Source organism: Molothrus aeneus, chromosome 3 (genome assembly GCF_037042795.1).
Source record: "Molothrus aeneus isolate 106 chromosome 3, BPBGC_Maene_1.0, whole genome shotgun sequence".
Taxonomy (NCBI): domain Eukaryota; kingdom Metazoa; phylum Chordata; class Aves; order Passeriformes; family Icteridae; genus Molothrus; species Molothrus aeneus.
The window spans coordinates 46,829,860-46,849,833 of NC_089648.1; the positions used below are offsets into that span (position 1 = coordinate 46,829,860).

General features: G+C 33.7%; 1 protein-coding gene across 6 annotated transcripts in view; it reads right to left on the reverse strand.

Moving 5' to 3' along the window:
• STXBP5 (syntaxin binding protein 5) overlaps nt 1-19,974 on the reverse strand; it is a 106,143-nt gene that overhangs the window by 19,347 nt on the left and 66,822 nt on the right. For 2 of the 6 annotated variants that reach the window (XM_066546829.1, XM_066546827.1), the window contains exons 16-19: nt 19,148-19,326; nt 17,236-17,361; nt 16,588-16,739; nt 9,311-9,373 (exon numbers count right to left, since the gene is read on the reverse strand). In XM_066546829.1, coding sequence (XP_066402926.1) covers nt 9,311-9,373; nt 16,588-16,739; nt 17,236-17,361; nt 19,148-19,326 — 520 coding nt within the window. Of the gene's footprint in view, nt 1-5,884; nt 5,933-6,030; nt 6,091-9,310; nt 9,377-16,587; nt 16,740-17,235; nt 17,362-19,147; nt 19,327-19,974 lie in introns of all 6 variants that reach the window. The other 4 variants (XM_066546828.1, XM_066546826.1, XM_066546825.1 and 1 more) reach the window with 3 other exon arrangements.

Sequence of the window (19,974 nt, forward strand, 5' to 3'; positions counted from 1 at the left end):
CTAAAGTAGATACTGAGTTTAGCCTCATAATTCTAGGAGTACCTTGTAATGGATACCTCTCAAAGCAGCCTGAATTCTGCTGCTTTTCTCTGTTAAAATTGGAGTTACCTCATTCTAATTATCACTTTAACAGAAATCACTCCAATTTCTTCATACCCTGAAGAACAGCATGTGACTTAAAGTTAGTTCCACTCCTCCAAAAGTGAAATACTTTACTGTATCATCAATTATGCTCATCAATATTGCAAATTCTAGTTATCTGAGTAGTTGAACAGTTTTATTCCTGTCATACATCATAAAAATTTGAGAACAAGACTCCAGAAATAATCTTTTAATTTCCTTTATGTGTCAATGTTAAAAGTATGCTTGAATTAAATTGAAATTACTTACTCTCAGGCAGAAATGCTAATCACCTATTTTAGTGCAGGCTGAAACTGAAAAGGGCAGCCTGACTACGTGTTTTGTACCCTCATCCTTGCTTTAGCACTGGCAAATACCTAACCTAACCTAATGGTGAGGTCAAAACTCATCTAAATGAGGTTTCTGCCAAGGGTTGCTTCCAAACAAGATCAACTCCTATTTCAGATCAGAGCTCAGAGACAGGAACAGAAAACTAGGGTACACAACAGCAGTAGTGATGAGGAACCCGTCTTTTTGCTGTCAGCTTGAACTTAAATCAGCTTCTGGAGAGATCATGAAATCTCATCTGGAATAGTGAATTTCAAGATGGGCATTCCTCATAACACTTGTTTTCTCTGTTGGACATTTAAATAATAAGAGCTGAGGTACTGAACAAAGCCTCAAGTATGTACACACAAAATAACTGGAGCTATTTTTGGTTTTTAACAGCTTTCACCACGTGTAAATAACCTATTTAACTAATTGAAGACCAGTACAGTCACTCTTGGCTTTTCAAATAGAAACATTTGGCACAATCTTAACAACTGGGAGAAAATTGACAAAAAAAAAATAAATCCAGAGTTAAAGATAATATAACATTTAATAGCAAGTATAGACAAATGTGTTGGATTCTGAGAGCTGATCCAGTTTTAGCTTTTTGTTCCTTAGTGAAAGGCCAGCTGTGTGAACTAGGCTGGTAAGATCAAACAAATTTGTCAGACAATTTTCAACATACACTGAACTATGCCTCATTAATAGGACAAGAGGATACAAGATTTGTTAAAAAGGATATAATTACTGGAAATTGTGAATTACTGTGCTATGCAAAAAACCCCCAACATTTCAAAACATATGTTAATGTGTCAGAAACCTCAATAATTTAAATGTAAATGAGAAATAAGAACCTATTTCAACAGCAATGGTGCCATCTTGTGTTTAGACAAAAAACTGCCCAGACATGCAGTAAGAAAATAGGAATATTTCACCAGCTAAGCCCTTTTTGACTAACATTATTCAGTATTAAAAAAAAAAACCCTGCTTGCATTCACATTGGCTTAAGTTTTACAATTTTTGATAAATTCAGGTTTTTTATGCCTCAGATGAAAACCAGCAACATGCTAGATACCTTGTACAAAGCAAAAGATATAAATCAGAAAAATGGAAGATACAGGATGGAGATCTACAGAGACAGCATTCAATGTCAGGCTTTTCACTTCAGCTGTAAAACAGGGCAGAAGTGATGCTGACTGCTCCTGCTGCACGTGGCTGACTTCAAGTAGTAGCTGTCATATCAGAGTTCAGTATCTCCCTTGTTGCTGCCACATTTACAGCCCAGATGGAGACCTGGGAGCAGTTGTGCTCCTCCTGGCACATTGCTGCTCAAGGCAACAGTGACTGTTTTGCCTGGGTTTAGTCCTACATTTAATATTTCTCTATATTAGAAAACCTAGATTAATACACAGGTGCACACGCACATTCTCTCAATATATATAACTAGGTATCATATTAGAGAACTGTCCAAACCCAGGGATTCTTGGAGATTTCTCACAGGTCAGGCTTGGGAAGGTAGGTGTTAAAATATGAAAGACTGCCTTTCCATAAGATATTATGTGTCAGTATAGCAGGAACAACCTTCAATTCAATGAAGAAAACATGAAGCCTGAGAAGGCTTCTCACTAGGAAGCTGTGGCTTAGAAGCAAGTCACATTTCATTTGCAGTGGGTTATCCTGAGCTGATGTTTTAAATGTATAGCGCATCAGTTTGAAAGCTATACAGTGACTTCTCCTCCATTCCTCTTATTTTAAAATAAAATTCTAAAGATTATAAAAGAGACATGTGTCTTGGAGCTTTAACAACTAATAGAAAAACTTATGAAGCCTATTTCATATAACATTGCATGAGAAATAACGAAGCAGCTTAGAATTTGTTAGAGACACCAAAGCTCCCTAATTATTCTATATTTGACAATTATACAAAATGAAATATTTACATTACCAATTAACTAATGTTGAAATCTCTAAAATTCACATGAGAACAATAAAAGCATTTTATAAGAAACTGTATGAAAACGTGCTTGGATACATCAAAAATTAGATCAAAGTATTAAAAACACATTGAAAGAATTGGTCTTTGACATTAGGGCAAATAAGAACTTATGAACATCCTAAAATTTGATTCAATGAAAACAGCTGTAATTGTCAATTATTACAGCAATGTTTGAAAAATTTAGGTATATGCTTAGAATGTAAGAAATGTGAGAAACCTCTGTCAGTATTAACAGCAGGGATTACAAAAGTTTGGAACTAAATCTACTCTGCTTAAGTCCGTCTACTAGTATTTTTTGCAATTATTTTTAAATTTGTAAAGTGCAGGAAATAAATAAGACCAATTTTCCTAAGAATTATTTGACACAGGCTACTAGTACAGTTTAAAGGTTTTAAAATCTACCATATTTTGCAGGCACCTTTACTAAAGATTTTTCCAGAAATGGTTGTTATGTCTTAACTTCCAATACAATTTGTAGCTATAATATTTAATCAACTGTATATCTTCATGACAAATATTTAATTAACCAAATTATGAGTAAAAAAGCTGAAGGTTTTGCTTCCACTGAAGTTGGATCCCAATGTCTTTCTATAAAAATGTCATAGCCTTAGAAAATAAGTACTTCCTACCAATTATTCTTTCTGTAAATTCATTTAGTATATTCCTTCATATTACTTCACAGCATATTGTTTATACCTTCAAATATGTGACATTTGTAAGCGAATGGGCTGGATTCATTAATGGCCACAGTACTTTCTAAAATTTCTAGAAATGTTTAGTTAAATCAAGTATCTCAATATCTCCAAGGAAACAATTAACTATGATTTTTTCAATGTTCATCTTTGATGCAAATAAAAGGGAAACATGACCCAAAAGCAACACATTCACAACAGGTCTTTAACTTGACTTAATATCCATTCCTTAGCACAGAGCATTCACAGTTGTGTATTTAGAAGAAGACAACAAACCAGACCAACTGATCAAAATGTTGGTGCATTAAGCATTTGCATATTGTTTTACAGAAATCTGTAGAAATTATGATGCTTTACATCAGTTGTGATAAATAATAAATTAACAATGGCTTCATATTTATAACTGCGTGTGTGATGTTACCACCTTGCAGCTCTACCACTGAAATGAAATTTCTTCACACTTTGCTAGCAGCATTCCTTTGCTTCTTGTTCCCATTGGACAAACACAGGCATGATATTAACAGCAACTGAAGTTACCAATGGAAATTATTTTAATTCTGTTTTGCACCACATTTAGCAGGTTGTATTTTACACATTGACAAGGAATGGAAAGACCTTGAACTGACTGCTCTGTGTGCCAGTGCAGAGAACTATGACCACGCCACATACACCAAATACATCTAATTCATCCCCGAGAATACAGCTGATGGCAAACAATTTGTTTCATACAACACAGTGATGTTGATGAGAGTGACATACTTTACAAAACTCATTGTCCATGCACATTTGGTTGTCAATTCAGTTTAAAACAATGAAAAGCAAAACCATGCAACTATTAACACAGGAAAGGTGTTTTATTTACATGAAAGAGCTTAGAAGTAAGTTCAGAAAGAGCTAGAATAAGCATGCCAGATATAGACAACATGGTAGCAAAACAACTGCCTTAGTGCACAGCAAACCACTCAAAACTATGAAAATGCAAAATAAATAATTATCTTTGGGCTTCCAATAAACTCTTCAAATTACACAAATCACAGTATAACTTACACCCTGAAGAATGCATTGCTTATAAATAAATGTTTTTCTTTTTTTAGCTGTGAAAAACATTTCAAATACTTTCACTTGAAAGGCTTCCAGCTGAAACAGATGTGAATGGCTCTACAGAATCCTCATTAGCATACTTTATTAATGCTCTAACATAACTCTATGAAAATAAGTGGAAAAAAATAAAAAGAGGTCACAGTCAGTCAAATTTTCTGTATGTTTTGCACAAGACAGTGTGTCTTATGTTCAAAAGAGACAAAAGGGAAACATTACCTCAAAGGACATTGATATAACACGCACAAAATTAGGTCTTGTTTTTCTCATGGTTTTCTCAACCTGAACATTAGTTTCTAGTTACTCTGAAATTCCATTAGGGGAACATATTAATGCTCATGTAAAAGACACTAATTTCTTAATTACAGATGAATTCACATAATGTATTATTGACAGCCATTTACTTTCTTGACTGATATTCAGACTTTTGCGGCCCCAAAATTAATTTTCCCTGCCATTTCTGATGTCATTGCAAGAAGATCTCAACACAGGGCAAAAATATGCCTTTTGTACAGTACTTTCTCATTCTGTACCTCAGATTTCAAGGATTAATTTGCCATACTGCTGAATTCTGAATGATTCTTTGTCTCCCTGAATTCTGAATGATTCTTTGCCTCAAATACTGAATTATGATGGAAGGGATTAATATTTTAGGATAAAATTTAAATTGCCAAACAGAAAAACAAAAGGAAGACTTCAGGAAAAGAAATCTCTTCCTCCTTGGTCTCAAGCTATGCTTCCACATAACCTGTGAAATAGTAGCTTAGCAACTAGTTTTACTTTATAATTGCAACCTAAACTGACTGAAGAGAAAAAATGAAATTATCCTACAATGATATACTAATTTGCTAAATGAAAACAAAATGAACATTAGCAAAATGATTCTGCAAAGTAACCATATCCCAGTTATGGAAGAAGAGTCCCTTTCCCAAAGCCATATCATACAGCCTCTTGCTTTCATTTTTTTAATGAGCCAGTTGTCAGAAGCAGAGTTATTTCCATCCCAGCCATGAAAGGGTTCAATCTACCTGCATACAATATATCCCAAGGCAATTTTGTTGCCAAATTAAGACACAAGTCTAGAGCTGGTAGGGTATTGTGTCACTGTTGGATGCAGAAAAGTAGAGAGTTCTGGAACAGCAGTGGGGAATACTTATATATATACAAGCCAGTTCTCTTCCAAATGAATAAATGAAACCATGATAGTACCTCTTTCCTGACCACAGCCATATAAAAATCTGACCATATGGCTATGAATACAACATATAAAAAAGAAATGGCATCAGCCATGCGTTTCCAAAACCAGCGCATCTTCGCAAGAGTGGAAACACGTTGTGACTTGTATAGACCGAACTCTTACTATGCATTAGAATTTCACCCATCCAGAAAAAGAGAAGTGCAACTGCAAAATCAGAGAATTTAAATCAACAATATCCTTGATTTTTTTAGATTATTGTGCCCAGTGTATTTAGTACAGAAGCAGCCCATAGAATAACCAAGTAGTGCAAAGAATGAAAAAATTAATAACAGAATGCATTGAAATTTGACTGTTATTTTGCCTTTTTTTTTTTTTTTTTTTGCTGCTGGGTTAGTGCTGCATAGAGTAAGGCACTGAATTAGAAAGAGTAGATTTTTTTCTAGTTCCTACCTATGTCATTGGTTACCATCTTGGAAAACTTTCTGCTTTTGGTCCTCACTGTAAATAATATTATAATTAAAAAAAAAATCAATCTAAGTGTATCAAAAAGTGAACTAAAAAATAAGACTAAAGAAAAGAAAAGAAAAATACTGTACCCTTTTCTATAAAATTATTCATTTTTTGTTCATCATCAGAATTGTTTGGTGAACCAGAACCTACAAATGGAGACAGAATGAAATGGATATACATTTGACATGAATGAAGGGGATATAGTTTGACACAAAAATCAATGTATCTTAATACACTTAAGATATACATATATTATACAATATATGTATACATTTAATATACAAAATCATATTCAATATCTGAGTTTAACAAAGATACAAAGAAAATATCAAATACTGATATTGGTATTCTCTGCAGCTGTATTTGATATTATAAAGTACTAATTATTTTGGCATGACACAATTCTGGCATATTAGAATTAGCCACAGAAATTACAATGGAAGGTACAACGCTGCACATTGACTTTATTTCTAGAAATAATGTCCTCATTGAACAAATGTTTGTACTAAATAATAAAATGGCTCTACTAATCATTGCTCCAGACACAGAGATTAGCCTAAGTTATGATTCACAAAACACAGCTGTAACAATAAAAACAAGTTCTATAAATCTGTTTGGTTTTTTTTTTTTCCCAGTGCAGTAAATTACTTTTGGACCACAGTTCTTGAACTACTCTGCAGACAACTCTAGGCCAGTAGTGCCAACTGGATTTTTCTGTATCCCAACCCTGAAAAATTGATCTTAGCAACAGACCACAACTTCAGGCTTACCATTGTCATGAAATTAAAAGATTGCCAGGAAATTAAAACAATTTGTCTGAAAATTTTAAAATTTAATTGGATTTTATATTGTGGAAGTGTGAAAAGAGAGTAGAACACAAGCATTTTAGCACTTCTGAAGACAAAAACTTGACAGTTTAAATGCTGTACAATCTTTTAGGTCAGATAAATGTTCCCAGAGTCTAAGCCTGTTGCTGCTTGACATCTATAGAAAAAGCAGGAGGTAAGATTATTCCTCCTGCATTTTCACAGTATTTCTGTAGTTCTGTGTTACTGAAACTGTAGGATACTCTCCTAACTTGCATAGGCAGGCAGTCCCTTTTGCAGTCCTCTCATCTATATAACCACCCACTAGAGGAATCCTAATGTAAGTTACCTTCCACTTCACTTGGACATGGAAAGGTGGATTTGAGACTTCAGTCCAAACAGTGACTGGTCTCTTTTACAGATCACATTGTAACAAGGAACGCCAATAAGGCATTCAATTGCCAATCTCATCCTCAAATTTTAGAGCTAGTAGCATGCAAACATTTTGTGTTTCTGTATTTTACTCTTAACTAGAAAACCTCTAGACTGCAAAAAGTTTCCTTAAATTTAGTCTCCATCCTTCTCAAGCTTGCCAATACTCTGCAGCAAATTTCTCAAAGAGGTCTTCTCTTACCTCTGAAAGCTAAATGCCACTTTCAAGCTTGTTTTCAGTCTTGAGTTTTTGCCCAGAAACTCACACCAAACCTAAGGAATTACAGTTCTTCTCTCTTCCCAAACATCAACAAATTATTTCTGTCCCAGGGTGGTGCATCCAAGACTTTTTTCAAAGGAAAAGTTGAGAAGTCTACCATAAGCTTAATCTAATTCACTGAGAGCAGAGGACAGAATCAAGGGAAGCAAGGCACAGTCCAACCTCGCTACTAGAAGTTTCTATTTTACAGGAGAATGCAAGAACCACATTCTCCCTCTATCTTTTGTCTATTCACTATTTTTGGTACTTTAGACATTATTTTTTAACCTTCTTCAGCTCACACTCAGCTCAAAGAAGCAGGAGGGAGGTAGGGGAAACCAATTGTTAAATTTAGGAGTTTTCCATAAACCTTAATTTTCATCTTCGCAGTTGTCGTCCTTGCACGGTTGCAGAAGTGCTGAAATTAGTTTTACTCCAACACCCAATAATGAAAGAATCCTCTTATTTAAGCAACACAGTGTTTTAAGTGGTATAAGTTAGGAGTTGTTTGGGCTAACATTTGGGTGATTCTGGAGCAGGGGAAAAAAGGATACACTTTAAAGGTTATGATCCATTAGCTGTTCATTGCAGACATTTTATAGCAATATTCCAGAACCTAGATTTATAGATTTATAGATTTATTTGTTATGCAATGCATAACAAATTCTTTACAGGCATTGGTCTCAGTGTCTCTTTATTCTCAACACCACAAAAAAAGCTTTCATTATAAACTATACTGAAGTTGATGACTTCAGCATGCCAATACTTAGCAACACAGATTTGTCATGAAATGACATCTTCAGGCAAGATTTTTAACTAAAACTCACAGCTAGGTTTTTTAATTATAAATAAATCAAATTTACTCTAAGAAAACTAGTAAAAATGAAAATGACATTGATTGATCTAGAGGAGTGTTTGGCAGAATTTATAATGAACATCAAAAGACAATTGTCAAATCAGAAATTAAAATTCATGTTAAAAATTCTACTACTGCTACAAACACAATGTTTTGGTTTGTTATGTTTTCAATTTGGCTTTGAAAGATACAGGCTACAATAGAAAAGGAACCTATATTAGACTCCCACCTTAATTAGCATTTTACACTACATACTACTTTATGCACTTCACTTAAATCTGCAGTTGAGTCCTTTAACCTTGAGTAGTTTTGAATGAAACAAAATGATGTCTTTAAAAGTTCTCAGAGCAATAAATGAAGACAAGTGACAATTTTTACGTACTACAAAAACTATTCACTCTATACATTGACATGCATTATTAAGTATTTACATGGTTATAGCCTCAACTAGCCAATATAAAAATAATAAATCTTGAAGGTTTCATTTAAAATATTCACATACAGCAGTGGCAACTGGAAAACTGAAAAAAAAGGGTGCAGGAGGAGGAGTATTAAGTAGGGAAATCTTATTTTCTTAGCCTGCTGGTTTCTGAAGACCTCTGATTCCACAGAAAAATAGTAATTTGCCACTTATGAGGAAGCAGAAGTAAACTTGCTCAGAAATAATCTCTACCACTTTTGAGGAATACGAAACACAACCATACGAATTATTACAGGAATTTGTGCATCTCTTGTCAATGCTTCAAAATTCCATTGTGCAGTATGTTCCCTGAGGCATAAATATTTCAGCTTATTCTCTCTTCAATCATCTTTATAACATACTCCTATTGCATCTCTTAAGTCAACTTTGTTTTAAAAATGCAGTTGTGCAAGATGGCAAAATTTATGACAGTTCCAAAAGTTTATGAGAGGGCAACAGGCTTTATATAATTACTTAACTAGTAAGTGTTAACTTAATGAATGCCATCTTCTGGGAAAATAAGAAGCTGAAGATCAGGGAAAGTTATGATTACCTGACGTGGGTGACTTGCAGCGGTCTTCTGGCACCACCGTACCTTCATTTATATCACAAAGACCTGCTGAAACACAAAACCAGTGTATTATAAATACAGCTCCCATTTTATTTTTACTTCCACCGCAGTCAGGAACTTCATTTCTTATTAGAGACAAACAAGCCAGTTGTGATAGAATTTCTTTTACATACTACTCTTTTTGACATTACCCACAGTAATTGTAGAGTCACTTCTTCTTACTAAAGTTTTCTTTGCAAAATATACTCTCAATAAATTTTAGTGAAAACCATTATATTTTCAGCTAGACAGACTTATCAGAAGAGTTAATTATTTACATGTTACAGGACTATATTAAGAATAAACATAATTTGTTTTGAAAAACATCCATCATATTAAAATATGCATCATATTAAAAATGTAATTGCAAAAGAAAATCATGTAAAAGAGGGTCCTGAAGATTGCAAACATGATGTGTGAAATTACAGTGCCTTTTTCAAACTAATTTTCCACTGTTACACTGATATGCCTTGTATTTGCCAATTTGTATTGCCAAGTTAATTTTCCAGAAAAACTCCTTATTGGTGTCACTTAAAGAACTCAGGTGTTAGGGTGTTGATAGGTGTTCTCTCCCTTGCATGGAAGAATTTCACTAAATTTCTTACAGCTTCAAATCTGGTCAATTTGAATAACTGCAGTATGTTAACATCTGAAAGCTAATTCCTTTAATTCCACTGAAGGAAATAAAACCTAGTCATACACAATCAGATGCAAAAGATGGAAGCTGCCTCAAAATGGTCCTAAATATTATTCCATTGCATAAATTAAAAGTATAGAAGAAATTTGCTATTTTTTTTACAAGAAATTGCTGTCAAGACTGCCCAAAATTAAGAGAAGTGCATTTTGTTGGTATTTTAAAGTTAGTAATGCATCTTCAGGTTTATATCATGAAGCTCTCCTGCAGAAATTTCATTATGTGATACTAAGGCAAACAAGCATGTAATACTGAACAGTAATAGCTAAGAAATATTTGCTAAAATTACAGAGTTTTGCATGCACACAAATATTCCAATGCTCAAAAAGTTTGAGTGTTAATGGTAATGGCTAAGGCAAGAAATGAATCATGTGGAAAGCCTGTCTATACAACTGCACACTACATATTCACAAGCGCATCTGTACATATCTGTTAACAAACAAAAATACAAAAGCTCTACTCCATCAAAGTTTTAAAATTTCCAAACACTTAATCAGAAGTTAATAGTTTAAAGGGAAAAAGGTTCTCCTGAAATAAAATATCAATATGGAACACGTTGAAAGTACGTTACATTAACAGTTCCATTTATCCAAAATAGTCTTTTTTAAGATTACTAAGAGCATGTATAGCTTAAACCCCAAAACTCAATGACTAGAATTGTCAAATGACCTTAAGGCTTTGTTAATCCTACATTTAACAGTCCTGGAACCAATTTAAATTCTAAAATGTCAAATGAAATTCCACTTGGAAGCTATATATTTCCACTACACAGGAGAAAGAAAGAGCAATTTATTTAGTCATCTGTCAGTAAATCAATGAACACTATGAGATAATCAGAACATTACACCAGAGTTTTAAACAGGCATGGGAGACTAAATGTTTTGAACTGGACAGGATTGTGTAAAAAGATTTTTGAAAAATCCTGAAGTTGCTTTCACCACAAGCAATATAAGTTTTAGATGATAACTGTGCTGGGAGGATAAATCCATATTGTGCTCTTAGATGTAATTGCACCCTCAGGAGCCAAACCAAACAAATTCATACATGCAGTTCAGGAACACAATTTCCTCCTTTCCAAAAAAGATTACCTCTTTACCTTCAAAGGAAGAGTTTAACTTCTTGTACAAGTTTTTCTATGAAAATTCATTAATTGACAGCAATAGTCTTTAGCCAAGAATGAAGATACCTGCACACTTGAATGCTTTGTAGGAACTCTCAAGGCTATAATTTGATTAATATACATCTTAATTAATAATAAGAATAAGTGTGCATTGTGGTAATCATTATGGCATGTAAATCTTGGATATCTGTTCATAGCCATTACTGCTATTACTTAGGAGAGAAAAGGAACAGGAATAGATGAAAAGTCATTTTAGCTATGATTGTATTGGTAATTAAACCAAACAGAATATAACAAGAATGATCTAAGTTTGTGAACTAGGAGGGTCTGCCTATGACCAAGCTGAGGAAACCTGCAAGATAATCTCTTGCTATTCATCTTGAAACCCCAGGTATCCTGACAGAAGCACTTGGAGCAAGGCAGCACTCCTGGAAAAATTCACTGGTTTCAGGTTTATAGTATCCATGCAAATTACTATGAATTACAAAAGAAAATTGATCCAAGAGTTTCTGTTTCAGAAATACAAACTGTATCTTTTTATAATACCAATATATGTACAAGTGACCTACTAATAAGCTTTTAGTTTACCTACGCAAACTCCAGAAGCAAGAAATTGGAAACTCTCCAAATTACCAAAAATTAAATAATGTCATTGAAGACATCATTACCATGCTGCATTAAAAACTCCACAGAATTACAGTTGAAATTAACTCATATATAAAGCTTCATGAGAATTAGTCAGTTTTTTGCACCAGTTTTAAGCAGACATATCTCAGAAGAACCTACAACTTGAATGAAAACAGTGCAATTAAAAATTACAACTAAAACTAACTTGATATGATGCAAAAGTTAGTATTAAAAACATCCTGAAAAACAGGGTCCAAAAACCCCCCCCAAGCTCAACAATAAAACTTTCTGATGCAGTTTTGGCCTTGGCTGATGTAAGCCACAGCTGATATTGGTCTCACAACATTTAAGTTAAAAATTCAAATATTTCATGAGGGAGGATGGGAAAAAGAACATGACCAAGCAACTCAAGAAGAGTTCCAGGCATGTATTTTCTTCCAGTTTTCTCCACCCCACTTTTTGAATCACTCATAGATTATTGCCAAAAAACTTTTTGATATAAAATAAAAATTTTAAAAAGTCACATGCATGTAAGACCTGTTTCATTTTTGTCAGAAACCTAAACTGCCTCTGGTAGAACTAAGAAATCCTAACTTTTAAAGAGTTGTACTAAATTGCACTAAACAGAGTCACATAAAATCTTGTAACTCTCACCAACAGTAATTTGCAAAAAAAGAGTTATGATTCATGTTCTCTGTGAACTTATGGAACTACGCAGGAAAAAATAACAGCTATATAAGTTTTGGTGTTTCATCATGAAATTATGACCTTATTTAATGATTGATTTATTGACTCCTGTCTTATTTAGCAAAGAGTACATCAAGCAAAGGCCGCCTAACAGTATAAGCTCCATGATGCATAGTTTTCATCACACTATAAACTTTTACTTACACATTTCATGTCTTTGGGCACATGGCCAAAGCTGATTTTCTATACCCTCCCCCCTCACTATTAGACTCTGAAGGCAAACTTTGATTTTGTTTTTAACCTTGATAAGCAACTGATGACACTGTCTGGCAGGCCTTAACAAAACACATATACTGCATGCTTCACAAACTATAAATTGCCACCCAAAACATGTGAGTAGTATACCTGGTACGAATCACTGATAAATTCCAAAACACGATCCCAACTGGGAGCTTGTGTCTGTAGAGCTAGCCTGAAATGACATTTTACAGTCTAGCTAGTGTAGAGAGCCTTGTCTCTAAATAGATGCTGCTTTAAGACGGGAATCTGAATTTCTTTTCTGAGTAGAAAAAATAAGATGACAGAGAAATACATCATATTCTTGCAACACAAGAGAAGGGAAAAAATCTCGCATTTCCATTCATATTTTAGAAGATATGCAACTCTTACTCTATAAAAATTTTTAAAAGACGCTTTTGTAAATTTTTAATTGTTTTATTAAGGACATACCATTTACTAAATTTTAAGTATGTTGGCAGATACTGATAATCTATTGAATTGACATTTTATGCTGAAACATACAAAATATCCGGGTTTTTATGAGGAAGGATCAATCCTTCCTGTCATTTCTGGGCTTGGTTGAATGTACAATAGCAATATCATGCTCTGTTACAGGCTGTCTGAATGCATATGTAAACTAGTATGATTTTTTTTCCTTAAATACACTGTTGTTGTCTCAAAGAATAGGAATTTTCTAAACCAATGACATTAGATAGAAAATACTTTTTCTAGGAAGATTTAAATATCAAGTACTAGTAGTCCCTGAAGATTATTAGTTGTATAGCCATTGAAAATATCTTATTCGTAGATAAAAATAATTTTGAAGTATTAAAATAGAAATGTTTCCAAGATAGAGATTCAATGAAGGCACATCTTTCAAAGTAAAAAACAAGGAAGCATAAGCTCCTTGCATTTTTGAAAACACTAAATGCAAATAGTCAGATTTTGCATTCTCATTTTCTTGGACATTCACTATCTCATATAGTTCCAATCCTATAAATAAATCAGAGGGTAGTACTTAGATGTAACAGACTCATTATTTGTGGAAAATTGTTGAAGCAATTATTGAAGTCTGGGCAACACATACACTGAAAGAACTACAAATAATGAAAAATGTTAAATGATAACTAAAGAAATTATTTTCAGTTTTTAAACCACTGTAGCTCCAGTTAACTGAGATACTGTCAGAATGGTAAACAGAAAGAGAATTACATGGTTATGAAATTAACTCTCAGGTACAAAACTTGTTTAAACTTATTCCAAAATAAAATAGTCCATGTAAATACAGCTTTACAATATTAACTAGTTTTGGGATTTCTACCCATCTTGTTCTTTTTTTCAAAACAATAATCAATCAGTGCCAGATCCTGGTTTTCAGTTCTGTATCATCTTAAGGTGGAGGCATTTCTTTTATGCCTAGCTCCCTTTCTGCCACAGCAGTAGAAGAGGAAAGACTATAGAGAAAGCAGTATTTGGCAATTGAGACTATCCTCTGAGATGTATTTCTTTTTTCTTGTTGGAAGAAAAGAAATGGCAGAACTAAGACTTGGACCATAAATTCAATTTTCTTTTGCAGTTTTGTTTGTTTGTTGTTTTACTTTTTTAACTCCATTTTTACAGTAGCCTAATCTGCTCTACTTCATTAAAAAAAGGGTGAGATTACCTACCTCTGCCTGGGGGCTGGAGAAAACTGGCATCCTAAGAAAAGGCACAATTGCATGCTTTTAAAAAATAAGCTATACATTCTCCAGATCCTTGGATGCTGTGAATGATGTCCTAAATCAGATTCTCTTGGGTAATTCATGGTTCTGATCGCCTACCTTCCTCACACAGATACCTGAACTTCAAAACTGCTTGGAAACTGAACAGGGCTGTTCACAAACACCTCTTAATCCCTATAAACAACATTTTTGTAGAAGTAACTTTTCACTTTTAGAAGAATCACAATGTTTATTCTTATCATTGCTACTAATATTCTAACTCTGGACTTCTGAAGCTTTTTCTGCCAGAAAGGGAACCATGCAAGGAAAGTTTCTAGTAAAATAACACTAAATTTTTGAGTAAGATCTTAGCTCTATAAACATCAGCAAACTCTAAGATAGGATCTCCTTTTGATTTTGAGATTTATTTATTTAAAAACCCAAAATACAGAGACTATTATGGTTGCTTTATTCCTTTAAATTTCTTTTAAAGATATCACAAATGAGCAATACAATGGATGCAGGATGCGTTGAAATCAGTTTCTATAAGTAAAAGTTAAAAAGAACTAAAGAAAATAATTATGGTGAGTGAACCAAACAAAAAAAATCAAGTTCAGATGTTCAAAAAATATTTGAATGCCATGAGATGACTTACTTATATAAGAGGTGCGAAGCTTTTTCACAGACTCTGAATATAAGTTAGAAAGGCCGCACATGCAAGAAGCCACAGTCAGCATACCTTCATGAAGCAATGAGAAAAGGAAAGACGGAGACACTAACAGTACATTTGAGACAGAAAAGCCAGCTAAGTAACTTGTACAATCAGGTTATTAAAATGCCATTGCCATGCAGATTGTTAGTATCAGAAGTTAAGATGAAAAAATATGACTTCATATAACAGCTATATTAATGAGCAAAAAGGGCTTTCATCATGAACATCTTAGAGACACAGTTGAAACACAGAGTTATGTGAATCCAATTTATTAGACAGTTAGGAAAACAAAAGCAAGTGAAGTTTAAAGCTCCAAAAGGCAGTTTATAATCTATATGGATGAGGCAGAATTTAAGCCCTTTACTCCCAGGACAAAGCTATTTCTTTCTCTCACACAGTTTATATCACACAAGAAAATATTCTATCTGACAGAATACCGACTGTGTATGCTCTGCTCTGTATGAATGATTTTTACATCCAATTGCTCAGTTGAAATAAGCTGACTGGTGTTAACTGGATCTTTTTCAAAACATTCATTTACTAAAATACCTCCTAGAACATCAATTTGAATAAAAAATTACCTGAAGAACTTACAAGGACTTTACTCTGTATCTCTTAAAGAAATTAACAGTCAATCATGAGGAAGGGTTTTTTTGAACAGCTTATTATTATGTCTTGTGTTTTCTGAAATAACTTAGGAGTATCCATGACACGTCAGGGAGAAGAAAATTCTAAAATACTAAATTTTCCTTTTGGTTACAAAAAGCTTTGCATTTTGATTGAAAAGTCACTTTCCATTTTACCTGAAAAGGAACATTCTTCAGCATATTTTGAAATCAAAGTCCTTTTTTTCTATTTCAAAGAGATTTATTTTATCAGTTTGTGTGTAGAAGTTTATTTTGGTCATTTCAATCAAAGGTTTCCTCTCAAGCATAACATAACAGTATTAACAACATAACATGATTTAGCTCATCAGGGACATTTGTAGTCAAATTTTAAAATAGGAGCCAAAAGATCCCAGCAAACACTCAGGCTATCTGCAAACATTAATGGATTTATACAAACATGTAATATGGGTACTAGCTTTATCAGAAACATCAGGAGACTTCCTAATGCTGTGTAAATTCTTGTAAACTGCATAAATCCATTGTAAATTTATATTTTTTCTTAAAATACCCATTACCCTGAAAAATAAGTAATGGTATGAAGCATCAGTAGATTTCACTAAGCAACAATTTTTAAGGAAAGATGAAATAACAAAGCTGCAACAGTGACATTAGCAACAGATCAAGAAGAAAGAAAACCACAGCGAAGAAAGCGTGCATTCTTTGAATACAAACAAAGACTAGAGGACCAACTGTGCCTTTCTTCTGAGCTTACAATATGTTTTGGGTTACCCACCTCCAGATGGTTGCCGAGTTTTTCGGGGAGATCGTGGCTCCCTGCGGTAGGGATCATTGGAGCCATACAGTTCAATAGTGCCTAGATTCAAGAGCACTGTCTTCTGGAGGTAATCAACCATGGCAATACCATTACAGTTTCCAAAAACTACTCTGGAAAAAGAGAAGTCAAAGGAAATACAATGCTAATTAAATGTTGGTAATGTTTCACCCAGATATTTTTTGCAGTTCAGCATTTAACACTTCCTAATTTTTAGGAATTATCCTAGATTGCACTTATTTATAAATTTTCATTGTAAAGTGCAGTATTTATTAATTGTTCTCTTGTAAAAACATGGTGCCAAGTAGAACAGATCACTGTCAGTGTCCTTGCCAACCTAAGGCTCTGACACAGAGCCTTAAGTGACACTTACTCTTGGCTGTACAGTGCCAGGTGAGGAAGAATGATGCTGATTTGCTTCTGCTGTTAGCATCATCAGTATGTGCCATGACCCAAAAGGAATTCTCTCAGAAGCACAAGAAACTGATTACCTGTATGTTGCTGTGCAGCTCATGTGAACACACACAGAGACTAAATTTTAATGGATAGTTTCAAACTATCCATTAAATAGTGATGGAATAATGAAAGGACTGTGTAGAATATACTTACAGGCCATATGCTGAGTTGATGGCTAAGCTGGTTATCTGTTGAGGAGGTTCTCCACTCACCCACACCAGCTGAATAACGAGCTCGATTTGGTAGCCTGGAGACTGCTTGAGAGGAGAATTTTTGACTCTGCAAAGTAAACAAAACATGGCGTCCCCAGTGTCTCAAATTTTTCCTTATGGGATCAGAGTTCATTAAATTCTACACCATGTTGGACTTTAAAATGTTGGAAAATGGTAAAAACTATTATCAAAAGCAAACAAAAGCAACCAGAAGAAAAACCCACAGTGAAACTAGGAATTCACTTCTTTTGATTCACTACCTAATTGAAAATTAATTGAACAATGATCACATATTTTTAATTTTTTCCAACCTCAGAACAAGGCATAATAGTTCTATTATGCTGTATTTCCTTTAAGAGATAAAGGTACTCAGTCAGTGTCTAAAAAAGAAGGTGTGACACACTTTTTCAGAGTTTCCAAAAGAACTCTGATTTAGAGAACAGAAGGGGGTGAGAGGTGTATGTGGAATAAGCACAAAGAAAGGGAAACAGAAGCACAATGCATTGAGATAAACGCAAATAAAAAGCTTACGATATGGCAAAACCAAAATGAAAACAAGAAAATTATTGTAATGGTAGACCAATTGTATGCAATCAACCTGGGACTAGGGGAATTGAAACTCCTGTAAAGATTTTGTTTGCATGCTGACAAATTTACACAGAAAAGATTGGATCTTGCATTTTTTTACACGAAAAACATTATGTAGAACAAGCTCTTGTCTCCTCAATTCCACTTATTTTACTCATTTATTCTCACTAATGGATATTTGAAATTGGTATTTGAAAAATTATTTTAAAATATTTTACATAAGTTTAGAATTTTCCAATTTTTCTGCTTAGGTGAGTTTCCTTCAGAAATACACCTCTCCAACTCAGTACAATCAATACAATTTGAAAACTCTTACCCAAATAAATCAACTCTATCAGAACTGTTTTCTGGATGGATACACTCAAAAAAATTAAAATCCAAGTTGGGATCTTAAACTTTAGAAAAGAAAGTATATACTTAATTTATATCTCTAGATATACATTACATATTTCTTACATTCTGTTAGAAAAAGTCATGGCTCATAAGTCACACAAGGCACTCTTGTAGGAGAGTAAAAAAAGACTTTTAAAAAATCTATTTTCTCTAAATGGGTAAAAGCTCACACAAAGAAGCTTGCAGAAAAAGCTCACAATTTAAAAAGATCAAAAAACTTGTCAAAGACCTACAGTGAGAGCACTATTAGGCATCATGCAAAGTGAAGATCCATGAAAAAGGAACATTTAATTAATTCTGTTTCCAAAACACAAAGTTGTTCCCGTGCAAGACTTTCAAAAAATAAATATATTTATAAGCCTAAAGAGTTAGCACTTAGCTAGCTATCTGTAAGAATTTTCACTTCTGATTTGCTTCTAAAGCTTAAGGCTCTGCAAAACTAACAGAAGAAACATATTCAGACATACTCGGTCTAAAATTAAGGAGAGTCACAAAACATCAGCTTTCCTATTCATTTCAAAGACAATAAGATATCCAAGTGACTGAACTGCTGCTATTAAAAACTGTTTGCTCTAAGGCATGATCATCTATAGTCATACTAACACCTATGCCAAATTTTCCTAAAATCAGGTAAACCAAAAGATATGGACTTTTTTCTTAAGTCAGCCTAAAAAGTAAAAAAAAAAAATTGAGATTGCAATATTTATTTCTTAAAGCAGAGCTCAAATTATAGATACTTGGAAAACTCTGCTTTACAAAATAAAATATTTTCACCAGCAATGACATATCTATAAAGATATCACAGTACACATACTCTGACATATTCTTGCAATGTTTCAGACTCACTTGAAAGTGTAACAGAATAAACTTACTTTAAACATGGGACATTATCACGAAGTCCATCAGATGAACTGCTACTAGTAGATGGATGAGACTGGGGAACAATGGATTGGGGATTGGAACCTGTGCCTGGAGTTGGTACAGGTGGCACCTGGTCACCGTCTGGAGTTTCAACATCATTTATTTCATATAGGAGACGTACTTCCAGCATCTGTTAATTAAAGGAAAGAAAAATATCTGTAAAGTACTGCCTTTCAAAACACTGAATATGAAATAAATGAAGTGCAACTGAAGGTAGTAGTGATAAAAGTGACATCCAGAACTTTTCCATCATTTGAAAGATAACCATCTAATAGACAGTGTAACAAAGACACATGTAGTATTCAGAAATACAGAGTCATACTATTACAGACTGAATATCTGAAGATTGCTAGAACTTGAATGTCTGATGTATTTCCCAGTTTTTAAAAGTTTGCTTCTTAATAGCAAAAGAAATTAAATACTGGACCCATTTAATTATCATTCTGCTGACTACATATTTAGTTATGAAGATGACTTGGTTTATGTACTTCAGGAATGGTAAAACAGAGCTAAAGCCACACAGACCGCTAAATTTTTACTGATGTAATACTGTACACATAGTGACTTAGTTCAGTGTTTGATGTGTTGAACTGGATCATACATTTTAAAGAACTGTAAATTCATCATGACTTTAGATTTCCTTCTCCAGCATCTGTAACAACATCAGAATTAACTGCAGTGCAGTGTAAAGGAAGTTTTCAACTGTTTTATCATCTGCAAAATAGAACTCAACTCATAAACTATAGAACTATATAGTATTTTTTAAAATGTCGAAGAG